Source organism: Haliotis asinina, chromosome 9, assembly GCF_037392515.1.
Source record: "Haliotis asinina isolate JCU_RB_2024 chromosome 9, JCU_Hal_asi_v2, whole genome shotgun sequence".
Lineage (NCBI taxonomy): Eukaryota > Metazoa > Mollusca > Gastropoda > Lepetellida > Haliotidae > Haliotis > Haliotis asinina.
Window position 1 is genome coordinate 1,953,058 of NC_090288.1, and position 17,158 is coordinate 1,970,215.

General features: G+C 40.6%; 2 protein-coding genes across 2 annotated transcripts in view; both read left to right on the forward strand.

The window, feature by feature from the left end:
- Window positions 1–17,158, forward strand: part of LOC137297126 (transmembrane protein 116-like) — a 75,047-nt gene that overhangs the window by 44,232 nt on the left and 13,657 nt on the right. The window lies entirely within an intron of this gene.
- LOC137296685 (uncharacterized) lies at window positions 5,219–16,560 on the forward strand. The gene is made up of 5 exons (XM_067828505.1): window positions 5,219–5,420; window positions 10,180–10,321; window positions 10,647–10,789; window positions 11,541–11,703; window positions 14,050–16,560. Exons 1-5 carry the CDS (start codon window positions 5,375–5,377, stop codon window positions 14,273–14,275), a joined length of 720 nt encoding a protein of 239 aa, XP_067684606.1. The 5' UTR covers window positions 5,219–5,374; the 3' UTR covers window positions 14,276–16,560.

Below are 17,158 nucleotides of genomic sequence, written 5' to 3' on the forward strand. Positions count from 1 at the left end.
CCTTCTGACCTCCTACAGATGATCGTTCATGGAACACCTAATGTTCGATTTTATACTCCACAGGTTGATCAATACAAAAGCAGCAGCAAACGTGTGTGCAATGTCCTAGGAGAACCAGGTGATACGGTTTAGCTGATATGCTGCCGTTTGAAGACAATCTCAGTGTACTCAAAGCAGCTTCTCAGTATACTCAGCTGTACGGGAAGACAGTGTCTCTAGGTATAACTCTCTCTCTCTCTCTCTCTCTCTCTCTCTCTCTCTCTCTGTATGTCTGTCTGTCTGTCTCTCTCTCTCTCTCTGTCTGCGCGCGCGCGTGTGTGTGAGAAATAACTCTCAAATTACAACTTTGAACGCTCTCAGGAACGAAATGTTTAGTTGTGGTGACGAGATACACTCGTATCATGTGAACGATATACATTGCCATGCGAACAAGATGCATTGTCATGCGAACAAGATACATTGTCATGCGAACAAGATACATTGTCATGCGAACAAGATACATTGCCATGGGAACAAGATACATTGCCATGCGAACGAGATTCAAGAGCGTTATGGAGACAGCTGACATTACGCAAATAACGTTCAAATTACAACGCTCTCAGGAATGTATTGTCATGCGAAGGAGATACATTGTCACGTGAACGAGATATCTCGTCATGCGAACGGGTTACATTGTCGATATATTGTCATGCGAACGGTATATACTGTCATGCGCACGATATACATTGTCATGCGAAGGAGATACAGGAGCGTTGTTGAGACAGCTGACATAAGTTTAAACATCATTTTGAATAGTGTGCGTGTGAGTGTGCGTGTGCGTGTGTGTGTGTATGTATGTATGCATGTATGTATGTATGTGTCTATGTGTGTATGTGATACAAATACCCCTCAAACTACGACGTTGGATGCTTAGTTGTGGTGACGATATACATAAACTGTCATGTGAACGAGACACATTGACACGTGAACGAGATGTATTCTCATGTGAACGAGACACATTGTCATGAGAACGAGATGTATTCTCATGTGAACGAGATGTATTGTATTGTGAATGAGACACATTGTCATGTGAAGGAGATGCATTGTCATGTGAACGAGATACGTTGTCATGTGAACGAGATGCATATGAGTATATAATATCACAAGAACCTGATGCAATGATTTCCCATTGTGACTTCATTCCATTGTCTGCACGTTCTTGTATTTTTCAGGAATGTAACGAAGTGTACCAGTTACAAATGTATTTAAATACAGGTTTATAGAGTCAGCAACTTTAACATCATTCTCTTTGCATTACATTTAGCTTTTTAAATTCAGTACTTTGAATGTAATTTAAGTAGGGTAATACCCTATTAACACTAGAGCCACGGCTCCATTATTGTTAAGGAATGCTGACTTACTCGGACATTACCGTCCACATCATTTACCCCAACAAAACGAAAACCGTGTTACTGTGAATGTCAAAGGTATATATCACATGACAAATAACTAAGGGGTTGACACAGTTTCTTTCTCTAGGTTTTCAGTGAATGAGTTTAGTTTTACGCCACACTCAGCAATTTCCCATAGATATGGCTTCATACAAGAAGCACTCTTCCTCATCATTCCATGTTCCGGGGGGAGAGTAATTGCACTTCCCTTGTAGACGTGTGGATAACATCACAGGGTGGAAGCGAAGTCCACATGAAATGCTGAGTTGCTCCCAAAGCAATTTCTTGAAAGAAGAACAGGTGACACAAGAATAAAGGTAAGTTTTCCCTCATATTTTCATCATTTTGCAAGTACATGTATATAAGGTTTGACTACGTACCGTTTTGATTTTCCGACGATAATTGGACACACACAATAAATCCTGCCCTGCGAAAGTAGATGTAAAATAACTATATCCAAGAACTGACATACCCATATCCGGCAGTTATTGGAAGTCGAGCTGTTGATAACGCAACACGCTCGTATGTAATATACCATTGGTCTGCTTAAATTGAATTGGTTTCATCTGTCTGTCTGTCTGTGTGTGTGTGTGTGTGTGTGTGTGTGTGTGTGTGTGTGTGTGTGTGTATGTGTGTGTGTATGTGTGTTGGAAGGGGATATAGCAATGGTAAATAGCATATATTTGTTTTTGTAAAATTTTTAGTTCGCTTCTCCTCTCGTGATATTGATTGAGTACTTCTATAAGCGCCGTATAACTGAACTCACTCACTTACTTTCCATGAGTTACATGTGTTTGTGACGGTGTTTGTGTCCCGGTGGGACAGGATACGCTCATCTTCTCAAGAATCATTCATAAACACTTGCTGATTATCACACACACACACACACACACACACACACACACACACACACACACACACACACACACACACACACACACACACACACACACACACACACACACACACACACACACACACACACACACACACACACACACATATATATTATATTCAAAGTTTTTGGTTCGATTCTCTTCCATGTAGCGCCAGATAATTATGAAATACTTCCCAATTTCGTACTATCAATATGTCGAGTTTGTGTTTGTTTGTATTCACGCCAGCTTGACAAGACTGACAGAGCGTGCACTGAAGCCATGCTGTGTATGTAATAAGTCAGAAGTGATTATCGATAACATCGATAACACTAGGCTTTAGTTCTTGTGGGCATTGCCAACTTATTGCCAAATGAAATATTGGACAGTAACATTCAAGTTCATATTCTGCTTAGAGTATGTTTTCTGACCTTACGTTTGGTGTCTGTCTCTTTAAACTTCACAAACAAATGAATGAAAACAAATTGCGAATAAAAACATTGAAACAGACCAAAGTTACAGAAAAAAGTGTTACCTTGCTCCAGGAATGTATCTATTGATATCCACATAAAGAAACGACTTGTCTTTCATCTCTGTGTGACGTTAAATATTTACCTACTCTTTTATCTGTAGCTGACAAAGAATCCTGTTCCATGTCATTTGTCTTTTAACAGTGTATTAACCGAAAAATGCACATCGGTGTATAGTCTCACTGGAAACCCAATCACACATGGAAACTAACTGCGTGATGTTCGCCATTCTTTAAAACAGTATTTAAGTAGCCAATAATGAGCAATTAATCATCACTGGCGAATTTCCACCAGCACTTTAAGACAGGGTGTAATCCGTATTGTGGGTATCACATTTTAATTCGCAAACGTTATACTTTGTGATATCAGCTGTGTAAGCGGATTATCGATTAATCGATTGATCGATGTTTGTTTGTGTAACTCAGCTGACAATTCCTTGGACTGGACATTCGTGTGCTTCTAACTAAACTCGCATATACTCTTAAAAAGTAGGGCATAATGAACATTCAGTTTGGATAGGAAGTGTAAACGTTAACAAACGTTTCAAGGACAGACATAACTTGAACGCACTACCATTTCCCTCTATTACCACCCCTTAACACAACGCATGATGTGCACTTGCACAACACACTTAGCCCCACATACGTCATGGGGTTCCATTCTTGATTTTGACGTTTTTTTTCAAGAAGGTTGAAAAATCATTTAGAACATATATTTTGACACTCATCTTGCATCACATATTTGCTAGTGTTTGTTTCTAGACGTGTGATTTAAAATGAAAATCGCATACATGCAAATTACATGCCATACACATGCATCTTTCAAAAGCGACTACATTCCAAATGATTGTGGTTTTAAGGAAGTGCAAATGGTGATGCACTCTCAAAACATTCAGTAATATAAATCCCCTTAATATTTTTAGTCCTAAATTTACAAAAAAATGAAGATCCCCTACAATTTTTGAAGAGTATATAACACGCACATACACACACCTGTAATTAGACAGTTGATGAGAAAAACAAATCACTCTGGGTCAATGCCCATGAAAAACGACAGACTCCGTATTTGCAAAGATTCTGATGATGCTGTCCAGTAAAACCGTTTGATGCCAAGATATTGTTTTGTATTTTCACATTGTTACATATCAGTGTTACTCGCTGTGTAACAGTAACATCATAGTAACCATGGCACTACCGACATGGAAGTTGATGTAAGTGGTGGAAGGGACAACCTTGCCCGGGGAGTTGGAGAATCTTGTGGAGACTTTTCTCTTGATTATATAAAGGGAGTTAACTCTTGCCTCCTATTCCAGAATATATTTCAAGTTACAAGAAGTCCAATAGTTCTGTGGAGGCTATTCATACTCTGTGTATGTATGCCTGTACGTGTGTGTGTGTGTGTGTGTGTGTGTGTGTGTGTGTGTGTGTGTGTGTGTGTGTGTGTGTGTGTGTGTGCATGTATGTACGTATGCTTCTTTTTGTGTCTTTAAGTGCTTGTCTGCGTGTGTCTGTATGCATGTCTGTGCGTGGGTGGGTGCATGTGTGTGACAAACAGTTGTGTGAAACAGCTGTTTGAAGAAACAGAACAAGTGACATAAACTTATGTAATAAACTAGGGACAGTGTTGTGGATGTTGGAAAACTTTATTTTAACTTTAAGCAACGTATCCGTATTACATTATCAAATCACATCTTGGCTGATTTACTGATGTATTTAATACAACACTGATGTATGCACTCTCTAGGAAGTCAGACCTGACATTCTCCGAGCACTTTTGTATTCACATTACGGAAGTACTGTGGCAGTGTGGAAGCAGATAATCAAGGAGTGCAGCACCTGGAGATCTCTACGACGTTCAGCATTTGATAAAAAACTGGCTATGCTTCTTGACAATGTTCGCTGATAGCAGCTTTGGAATGAGCTATGTATGAATACATCATTATGTTGCAAGTACCCGCAAAAATTACTGATACCTATATGAAGTTATATTTTCTTTTAATAACCCGACCCATGTCGGATTGAAGACGTGTAATATTGTATGTGCAATCAACTCAGTGATAGATGTGTGAAGTTATATTTTGCTTTCATCGAACCAACACAAATCAAATACAAGGGCGAAGAGCGAACATGGCGTCCTTTTGACGAACGAATCCGTTTTTAATACGATTCACTTTGATCTCATAGAAAATTTTATTTCTTAAATTCTGTTGTTAAACATGTTGGTTGTACAGTTTAGGTCAACATGTCGATTGATGAGTAAAACTACTGTCCAAGACCAACTACAGTTAGATCTTTGACAGAAAAAACGCCAAGTCAGCAATCTTTATGAGACTCCAGAGTGTGTTATCCCTCTTATTCCTCACGCTAGTATCGATTTCCATGGCAACCTCGTTCCTGAAGGTTCAACGCGAAGAAGGTCAGCGTGAACCGCTTCCGCTTCAAAGGCATGCTGGTACTTGCATGTATTACAGAAGCTGATTAAAATATCTTCTTCCTGGACAGAGGCAGCAACCGTCTCGCGTATCTTTCTTTGAAGAACCATGGGTTTCTACTTGCTCCTATCTGCGATCATTGCGTGTGCATACGGTGAGTATTCCTCAACGTCCACGCATGGTAGCCCCAGGCTGTCAGTGCTTGTTATGCCATCTGTCAAGACAACACATCCTCTCCCCATCAACGATTGAGTCAGCTTGTAAAAATATATCAACATAAACACGTCTAGAAAGTGCATCATTTAGATTATTACATATTTGCTTGTGTTTATTGGCATATAGAATATTTCTATAGTAATCCTTTTCACAGATTATTACAAGTTTTAGGTATACAAGTCTTTATTGGGGCCTCTATTCTTGGCTGAATTTAAGGTTTCGGGAGAAAGTTATGCAATCACTACAGCGCATTTGATGGCCGCACCAATTCAAAAGGTTAAAGTTATATTTCGTGGCAGTGTAAATGCTGACAATTTGTAATGCTATAAACTGGGAATGTTACATGTACATTTACCGAATTACACAAAATATCGCATGTCATTACAATTACATTGCAGTTGAATTTGTTGTAAATGTTGAACTTGGCACATTGCCTTTTAACTCGGGTCTGGAATTTGATCATGGTTATAAAGGTGCATGTTCATCCACATGATGCGGAAAGCTCATCGTTTGATGAATCAATGATTTAAATGTCATAATGAACAGTTATGATGATGACATCTCACTACATGCCTGTGAAGATCACGATTGTTTCCACTATCCCTTGTGGGACGTATTTATTGATTGGACGATGACGCTTGTGTCTGCTTCGCCATTTTGGATGGTGATTAATGAATCCGGTGTGTACCAGGAAGCCATATCATCCGATGCTGCAGGAGTCAGTGAGATATTGCCTAAATGTCGCCAACGTCCACTACCATCTACTTCTATACGTTGGTGCTGAATCTGCCCCAGAGGTCCTGTAATTGCGAGACAGCTTTATCCGCTTGATTATTATGTCAAGCAGACATGTCTGAGTTATCTCGTCTGCTAATTACCAGTTGTTAGATAATTACCTGCATTCCGAGTAGGTCGAACATGAATGAGTCGCGCAATGTGGAGTAACAATGACAATGTATGTACATACATTAATGGATGGTGATTCCTCACCTTACGACCTTTGTAGACTTCGAGTAAGCTAGCCTCACTAAAGCATCTACACATCTGAGACAGTGCATGTTCTGGCACAGAGCATAAATATGTTATTAAGCAAACATGCAAACGCTCGAATAAAGTGTACTTTGGCGATATCATCAGTTTCCAGTTGTCTACATCGGACAAGTATCGAGAAGAATCCTTGTTAAATTATCGGTATACAGTTTCTGTTTACTTCGTTTAATCTGAACACCACTTCCGGTAGAACGAACCTTTTGAGAGACGCAAACGAACGAACCTTTTGTGCCAAATCTTAATTCGTTTCACCTGAGGCACCAAACGGGGGGATATTTTGTTGGAAAAACGTTCTTCCCTTGGTAAGGAGATAATTCGTTTGTGTTTGTGTATAGTGTTTATGATATCAAACCCTTTGGGCTCGACTCCGTACTTTCCCGGGAACGGTTGGATAGCCCAGTGTTTAATGCGTTCGCGATCGATTCCCCACATGGGTACAATGTGTGAAGGCCATTTTTCTGGTGTCTCCCAGATATTAGTATAATACTGCTTAAAAGCGGCGTTAAACTGACTCAACCTATCACCCACACTATCCCCATGGCATGTTCGTCACAATATGGCTGAACCATTGCCGATGTGACGTTAAATATTAAATCCCTCACTCACCCTACAACGTACCGTCACTATCACAAGGGGAAGATGGAGTATGGCACATGATCAGTCACCGAGATCATCCATGGCCTGTACCCACAACGAGTGATGTTTTGTAGTAGCACCCCCTTAGATTCTACATTTGACCTCGTTTTCATATTGAAAAATATCCTATTACTGTCCCCTTGAATCAGTTAAGACCGTTCTTTATCACCCGAGTGAAAACTGCAGTCTGTCATGAAGGGCTTCATGGATCACAAAATACTGGCACTCTTATGACACTTATGACTCTTAAATGGATATTATATTATGTTATATCATATCATATCATATCATATCATATCATATCATATCATATCATATCATATCATATCATATCATATCATATTATGCTATATTATATTATGCTATATTATATTATATTATATTATATTATATTATATTATATTATATTATATTATATTATATTATATTATATTATATTAGTTGATTTGCCTGCTTACACTAGACGGAATGATCAATAGAGGATCATCCACTGGCTGCTTCTGTAGGGCCATCAACCTTTTGGGGGAGATCGATATGATTCCACCATCAATGTTGTATTCATAATCTCTTTCTCTGATTAGATTGCTCTGTGCGATAAGTTTCAGTTTGACCTGACCGATCAACAGGTCCGAACAATGCATACTGAAAATCAGTTGTATATATCGCATGCCTTGATGCAGAAGCTTACATGATTTTGTTACGTTGCATATAATATAATATAATATAATATAATATGATATGATATGATATAATATAATATAATATAATATAATATAATATAATATAATATAATATAATATAATATAATATAATATAATATAATATAATATAATATAGCCGTTTCCTTAGCATAACATGCGACCCGGACATTTCTTGAGTTTGTATCATCTGCATCCATCAACGCAACGCCTGAATCTACATTATCTGCTGTCAGACCGATCTTGTGACCCATTGCCTTAGATTTTGTCTCTTCTTGAATATTGTATTTGTAATCAGCATTGTTATATTGACTTGTGACTTTGCATACCTTACTCTCCTTGCATAATAATACAATTTGAACGTTTGACTTGTCTTGGTTCTGTTTTGCTGGTTCACAAGGGGATTTTTTACATCGTTTGTCACGTTAAATTCTTAACCGTAACAAAATTGGGGTCTCGTCCGGGATAGAATTCATTTGGCATTTGAGACCATTTGTTAAATTTTTTCCACATTTTTGCAATTTTTGCACAAGTTAATTGTGGTGTTTGAACTTGAGAAGTTTGTATTGTCCCCTGACTCCGAAACAATTAGTCATTTGAGGAAATCAGATTTATTGCAAATTTCTTCACATCTGGCACAAACGAACGTAGAACACTGTAGAATGCCCATCATATTTAATATTCAAAACACTAAATGTTGTGATCCAATAATAATTATTACTGAATTAATAACAAAATATACGGAAAATACACACTCGTAACAGTACCGTGTGAGTGATGTGTGTGTTGTGTGTGTGGCGTGCTAGTGATGTGGTGTGTGACTGTTGTGTGTAGCATGTTAGTGATCTGTGAATGATGTGTAAGTGTTAGTGACGTGTGGGTGTTGTGGGTGTGGCGTGCAGGTGATATGTGCGTGGTGTGTGTGTGACATGCTAGTCATCTATGTGGGATGTGTGAGTGGTGTGTGTGTGGCATGCTAGTGATGTGTGAGTGTTGTGCGATTGTTGTATGAGTGCAGTTCTCTGTGAGTGGTTAGTGTAGGTTCTGTGCTAGTGATTTGTATTTGATTTATGAGTGATGTGTGATTGCTGTGAGTGATTTGTGAGGGACTTGTCAGTGTTGTTTGAGTAATGTCGTGCGAGTTGTCTGTGTCCTGATGTATGAGTGTTGTTTCAGTGCTGTATGGATAATGTGTGATTTCGGTGTTAGTGCTCTAGGAGTTGTTGCTGTTGCTATGTGAGTTATGCGTGAGGGTTGTGCGACTGATGTGTGAGTGATATTTCATTGTTGTGTAAGCTCTGGGTCAGTAATGCTCGAGTGCTGTGCATTATGAGAGGAGTTCTTGTCGTGTGAACGATGTGTGAGTGTTGTGTGAGTGATGTGTGAGTGGTGTGTCGCCATATGCCAGTGATGTCATATATCAGTTATATGAGTTACGTTATTGGACTTAATTATCAGGTTCACAATTACCCTGTTAGTGTAAATGCCAACACCCTGTGACTGAGGCGGAGGCTTAACATCGTGATTAGCATGCTTGTGATGCTCCACGCGGAGCCAGTCTTGTTGTGACCGCCGCCGATATGGTCGTGGAATGTTGCTAAACGAGGCATAGAACCTCACATATTCATTTGGTCGTGGAATGTTGCTAAACGAGGCATAGAACCTCACATATTCATATGGTCGTTGAATGTTGCTAAACGAGGCACAGAACCTCACATATTCATTTGGTCGTGGAATGTTGCTAAACGAGGCACTGAGCCCCACATATTCATATGGTCGTGGAATGTTGCTAAACGAGGCACTGAGCCCCACATATTCATATGGTCGTGGAATGTTGCTAAACGAGGCACTGAGCCCCACATATTCATATGGTCGTGGAATGTTGCTAAACGAGGCATAGAACCTCACATATTCATTTGGTCGTGGAATGTTGCTAAACGAGGCACTGAGCCCCACATATTCATATGGTCGTGGAATGTTGTTAAACGAGGCACTGAGCCCCACATATTCATATGGTCGTGGAATGTTGCTAAACGAGGCATAGAACCTCACATATTCATTTGGTCGTGGAATGTTGCTAAACGAGGCACTGAGCCCCACATATTCATATGGTCGTGGAATGTTGCTAAACGAGGCACTGAGCCCCACATATTCCTATGGTCGTTGAATATTGCTAAACGAGTCATAGAGCCTCACATATTCCTATGGTCGGGCACTATTGCTAAACGAGTCATATAGAAATATTTATATGGTCGTAGAATATTGCTGAACGAGGCATAGACCAATACTTATTTATTCCTCTCTTCATTTCAGCCGGTGTGGCCAACGCAGGCAAGTGTCCAGCTAATCACACCAAGATGTTCAAGATGTGCACACAGAAGATCCAAGTGAACATCCAGTCGGCCCAGGGACACATGTTCATCACGGACCCTGACTACACCAAGAAGATGTGCGAGTAAGTTGGGACATGTAATTGTTAAAGCTCGTGTTCATCAACCAATGCTTGGTGATATATGACATATGATATATGATCAGGGTCTCTCTGCACATAGATATCGTAGCCCTTGGGTAATCGTAACGAACGCGGTCTCTGTAGCCACTGAAGGTGGTTTTGTGGACATTGGTGGTAAAGGTACCTGATATTGTTGATGGATGATATAGTAGACTGCTCGCGTTGATGATCCTGTCAATCACTTAATTATCTGGTACATATCGACTCTACAAGCATTATGCCTATGTATTAGTGTGTTTGTTTGTAACATCTCCGTGACGGTCGGCAGGGGTGGAGAGGTGGACAAAGCCATTTCCTGCATGGAGACCGTCTACAGCGACTGCTCTGTGGAAGGGATGGAAGACTTTGACTTCCTCGTCAATCCCAAAAGCTGGCGGTCCGCCATGAAGGAGATCTGCAAGAACAAAAAATGTTAGTACGTTTTGAGGTGGCTTCCACTTCACCCCTCTCTCACATATTCCCAAACCCTCTCTCAAATATCACCATCCCTCTTTCACACATCCCCAATCCCTCTCTCATACATCCTCAAACCCTCTCTCACGTATCCTCAAACACTCTATCACATTTCCCAAAATCCTCTCTAACATATCCCCATACCTTCCGTGACATATCCCAAACCCTCTCTTACATTTCCCCAAATCCACTCTCAAAATTCTAATCCTGTAAAGATCCTTTCCCATATGTATTTTAAAATATGGCATTGAATATATTCTGTGAATGAAGCATTACTATGCTTCCTCGTTACAACGCCGTTGGAGTAGTTATTATCTCCCTTTGTTAACTTGGCACATAATTTGTCTTGCTCATCATGAGCCTGATTTCAACTACCAACCAAATCAGGCTTTTGATAGTTGGACAGAATAAGGTCCATTCAAAGCGTGGAGTTGTACGAGCCAGTTCTCAACAAGAAGACATGTTAAAGGAACATGAATAAGTGTCTACATTTGCATAGAAGCGACTGTCCTGTCTGCCTCCTCTGACTCCCCAAACTTATCTTCTTCCCAACGCCCCCCTCCGCATCCTTTTTCTTAATGATCGACACAAATCTGTCTTTCTATCCCCCTTCCCTCTAGACTGGTCCTCCTCCCTTCTACTATTTCCCCATGTCCCCCTCCTCCTGCTCCTAATGTTGACCGTCATAACATCGTCTGTCGTATTTTAGTCCTAAAGGACAACGCGGGCTGTATGAGGAAATCAGCGAAGGAGATGGGCCCCTGTGTGCAGAACTTCACGAAGGCTGTTGAGGTAGAGCAAGGGCTGAAGCAGGTCGACATCTCAGCTCAGGGCAAGAAAAATCAAAGGGAGGTGTACGAGCTCGTATGCAGGTATGTAGAGGTGAAATCCAACATCCCAGGGATATACTCCTATACCATAAGTCAAGCTGTGTTTCTGAAGTGTTTGCAAATATTCTGGATTGGTCATCATGCCAGTTCCTACGTTACAATTTTCTGTCCCACCATTTATCCTGTCACTTGTTAGGTCACCATTCCCTACCCCACCTTTCACCTGTTGCGTCACCATTTCTTGCCCACCTTCCACCTGTTGCGTCACCATTCCCTGCCCTACCTTCCACCTGTTACATCTTCCTTCCCTGCCTCCCCCCACCCCGCTTTGAGCTCCTTTCCATTACGTATTTTATTTTTTACTTTGGACTTTTATTCTGTAAAATATGTTCATTTCCGAGTCTATTTGTTAGCCAAAGCCATCAAGTTGCGTAATGCAGCCCCGGCCCCCACCCCTGCTCCTGTCATGTTTGCTGCTACCCCGATGTCAGTTCTGTTTCCATATCCCAACGTTTTTCTTCTCTGTGTTGCCTGTCCCTGCAGCTTGCCTCCGTCTGTACAACATGCCAAGGGGGAAGGCGAGTTCAAACTAGAAACGTCTCTCCGCTGAAAACTGGGTAAAAATAGATTCAAGATAAAGAAGGCATAAAGAGTTATCTCCCTTTATACAACTTTTAACGCGCGCGGACCCCAGCAGTATAATTACATGTGTGTATGATGTTAAAAGAATTATAAGCACTCAACAGCAATTTCGTGCCGATGTGTTTATGCTTTATGAGTATATAAGTGTACAAAAATAATAATAAAAGGGTAAAAAGGACAGAAGGGAATTTTTCCAGTTTCGCACTAAATTGCACCAGTTTGAAAATACACTAGCATGGGTCGTCATAATGCAGCGTTGAAATAACTGGGTAGTTAGTGGGTGGATGCACAATAACATAAAACACATATCTTTCACAAAATCATCCAACCCAGACGTCCGACTCTATCTGTGCTGTTACAGACGACGACTGATAATGTTTAGAAGAACCAAGAGGAAGTTTTGGATTCCTGGTCTAAAGGACCGACTCTCCACACGTTTGCATTCTTCGCAGCTTATTATGCATTATTCATTATTTCCTCAGATATTCATACCAGGTACATGTGTCTCAGGGTTATATTTATTATGAGTATGAAAAGAATTTTGATGACTATAAAAGGTGTGGTCATTCGTCTGCATCTTGTCTGACGCCACTGACATCGTCACCAACAAACTAGTGGTTGATATCAAGCCCAAATCTACAATGCCACTCAACTGGTTAGCTGTACGATACGAGCACACGTCTTCACACCATCAGTACCGTCATGGTCGCAATGTTAACACCGACTCATCCAATCCACATGTGATCACTCCTGTGAGGTTGTGGATTACAACTGGTTCCAGCCATCATATTTAGTGGTGGGAACAGGTGACACTGTACGTGAAACACAATAAAATGAGGCTTGGTAATATGTCAGATCTCAAGAACGTACATACATGAGGCCCTTTGCACTATTCAGTTGTTGTATTTCATGGACTTGTTGGCTATTTTGAACGTATCCTTTCAGTTGGATGGAGGGTAAAACAGTGAAACAGTGCGGCAGCATTAGGGTGGTCTGGAGGCGAGGTGTCTGTGACGAGGGGTGGGTGGGGGTTTGTGGGGTGGGTGGGGTCACCGTGACAGTTTCCTCACGTTAAACTGACATAAAAAAAGAAGTATTGTTGAACTGTTCAGTTGAGAAGGATATTTGTTATATTTCATCGGCTCTGATATAAAAACAATGTGCAATGGAGTTGGTACTAAGCGAAAAGGATTTGACATTCGGGGCAAGAATAAATTGTTTTGAGGCCCTGAGCTGATGATAGAAATCGTATCCTGTACATACACGTCCGCACGCATGCACGCACGAAGACGCACTCACACACCAAAACACAAACATCAACACGCTCGCTCACTTACTTACGCTCAGACAGACACGCAGACACACACACACAGACACACACAGACACACACGCAGATACACACGCAGACACAGACACACAGACACACACGCAGACACACCTAGACACACACGCAGACACAGACACACGCAGACACACACACACACGCAGACACAGACACACACGCAGACATATACGCAAACACACACCTAGACACACGCAGACACACACAGGCACACACGCAGACACACGGCACACACGCAGACACACACGTAGACACACACTCAGACACCCTGTGTAGTCTGAATGCTCACGCGTCGGACGACTGGTATGAACGTTTTCTTCACCATTCACAAACTCATAACTGATCTTCAAAATCAGGGCCAGGTCTCCCTTGTCACAATCACCGACTCGAATATCTATTGCAGACTGTCCGACCAGCTCATGACCTGTTTCGACAAGACTCTCTTGAAGCACTGCCCCAAGAAGCTGGAGAAAATCTTAGACGACGTCCTGCACAAGTTTCTCCCTCCAATCTGCCATCCTAAAACTAGCTACAAGACCATCAACGATGAAAACAGCTCCTCTGTGTCCATCCCGGCGACTGTAACGGTGGTCGTTAGTGTGCTCATGTGCCTTCGATCTATCTTGTAAATGTGATTAGAAACGCCATGTTTTGTATGTTTGTTGAAGCAGTGGTACCAGACATTTTACATCCCACCAACCTGATTAATTCTGTTAAGAAGTTTGACATCTTTGTGTAATGTATCAATATCTTACCATACTTATACTTTGTATTTAAAAGACTTCCGCTCAGTTTAACATACATCGTGTTAAGAGGCTGATAATACTCCCATGGTCTCAACTTGCTTTGGATATTATATATATTGATGTAAGGTATATGTTGTTAAACGTTTGTACATTCCTTGTCTTGACATACTGATGTTTCTCATTATTCCACGCCATTAAAGTGTAGTATTGAGAGGCTAGGATACGTCCAGCATGACCTTAGTCCCCGCAGTGCCAATTATTGACACACATTTTTAGGAACACTACATCTGGTGTAGATGTAACCATTACGAGGCATCAAGACAAGCCTCAATATGATTCCACATATAACACGGCTCAAGGTGTTATCGAACGTGCAGAGAGATGTACATATATATACAAGTGAGTTACTTTCAGTATGAAGATTTGATATCTCAAATGCTAACAACTGTAATATGGTTAAGGTGATCTGAACATTCATTGTGTTGCTGTGATATTCTGTGACGTTCTTGTCTGTGCGCACAAATCAGCTGAAGGAAACGTTGTGCCGGAGAGTATGTGGGTGGGAGACAGTGTTCTGCAGCTCGACTTCAGAGAGATTAAGGTCTGGCAGTACATCGACTCACATGGGAACATCATGACACCTTTGGCAGAAATGTATACTTCGCGGGAAGCCGGGTAAGAAATGTATATTAATCCAGGAACATTAGGTAATGGAGGTGTAGCATCATCCATGGACGTTTTAATGACACTTCATCTTAATACTGTGTGTGCTTCAGCTAGGGTTTGGTGTCTCGGAATATTATCGATATTATCGGTATGCAATGCATTATTGTTGTGTACGCCACACTGCTGTGTTTTTAGAACAAGACTAAATCATCAGATTTGAAACAAATGAAATAACAAACAGAACGTTTGTATGAAGTAAAATATTTTGTAACAGAAATTCTCCTCGGCTAATGCACACCTGAAATCACTCATTATTTTTGTCAGTATTGAAAGGCACAATTTTTGCATATGCTGTATTGAAACATCTAACGAAACACTCTGTAAATACTCAAAATACAGACAAAGAAGTTATTGATACAATGACAGGTCTGTCTTCCGCTGGTTCCACTACTAATGTGCACCTTGCCCCAGTACTTGTGACATTCAACAATTACTGAGATATAAAGAGATATATTTAACCTCAGGTAGATGTGCTCAAACATGGGATGGGATATATAAATCACGCAAGACTTAGCTTGCCTCAAAGTATTTTACACTGACGAATAAAAGAAAGTACCCCAGAAAATTGAATTTGACCAAAATCTATCTGCGATTGCTAGCTTGGCTGGCATAGATAGTCATTGATATGCTGCATGTATTACCACCTATGGTTCCTGTATCAAATACAGCGCCATGGGAAGGCCAGTACTTGTTAATGTCATATCTGTCAGCCATTAAACATGGATGTATACTTTCTTTCGTCCTTCAGTATACGGTCGTATACATATTTAGTTATAGTATCCTGTCGATTGATGCACTGCTGACAATAGTGTTAGATCAGCTGACTGAATTGAATATCTGTGTCATGTTACTCTTATCAAGAGCCATGTCTATATTGTGTTGTGTTTTTGTTATCAGCAACAAAGGAAAGCTAAGATCTGGTGTTCTTTTTTAACAATTCAGTAACAAAAGAGGCTGTAAATTTTAATTTTTTTACAGATCATGACCAGTGTATTGCAGAATGGATTGTTTTTGAGTTATATTCAAACGTTAATATTTTACCCTAGTCTGTAAAGGTTATACGGTTATCGGAGATACGGAATGTTCTATGCAAGATACATCGTGGATATGCTCGTGTCAAGTTCTGTATCGAGGTGTTTTATTTGTAAGTAGATACATTTCTAAAATATATTTAAAACGAAATAGTTCCGAATGAATACTAATATACTCATAGATGTCCTCCAGTGTTTTCAATTTGTTGTGTCAAATGTTATTTTATCACAGACCAATTTAGGTATTGTTCGTAGGTGTCCTCGTGTATTTAAATCATATGTACCGTATACGTTTAATATCAATAATGTGATATGTTGAATTTGCCTGTAAGTAGTGTTTTCTGAAAATAATGTAACAGTTGGATGAAATATTGTAAAATTCCTTTGTAATAAAGTGAGTCGTTGTGTTCATGGTATGTTTGATGTCTGAATTATAGATGAGACTCTGTCAGTCTACGTACAAGTATGTTTAGGCAAAATCCATGGTGCATATATTATATGGAGTGATTGGGTAGCCTAGTGGGCAAAGCCTTCGCTCGTCACACCGAAGACCCGGGTTCGATTCCCCACATGGGTACAATGTGTAAAGCCTACTTGTGGAGTACCCCGCAGTGATATTGCTGGGATATCGCAAAAAGTGGCGTAAAGGTACACTCACTCGCTTAACAGCGCTGGCGGCAGCGTGCTGTGTATGGGTGACAATCCGTCCAGCGTCGCTGCTGAATGCTTCTGGGTTCAGACATTGTCCCGCCCAGGGAGAGAGGCAGTTCTATTTACTTGTGAAATATTTGTTGAAAGCAGGAACGGTTTACAAGTTCGACCATACCAAAGTCAGGTGAATCAAATAGTGATTTTGTGACGTATTGAAGTAAGGGTGAGCGCATCATACCACCCCCATCACAATCACATACCAAGACATGACAAGTGTTCACCTGAAACCGGAAACGTTTGGTACAAGTCAGAATCGGGAAATGAACATTAGACGATTTGGTGTTACAAAAGTGCTCAT

What these genes read in the sequence shown, in the direction of transcription:
- LOC137296685 (XM_067828505.1), top strand. Translation starts at nt 5,375, where the DNA reads ATGGGTTTCTACTTGCTCCTATCTGCGATCATTGCGTGTGCATACG. An exon ending in GATCATTGCGTGTGCATACG is followed by an intron (nt 5,421 to 10,179) that starts GTGAGTATTCCT and finishes TCTTCATTTCAG; the next exon opens with CCGGTGTGGCCAACGCAGGC. An exon ending in GATCTGCAAGAACAAAAAAT is followed by an intron (nt 10,790 to 11,540) that starts GTTAGTACGTTT and finishes GTCGTATTTTAG; the next exon opens with TCCTAAAGGACAACGCGGGC.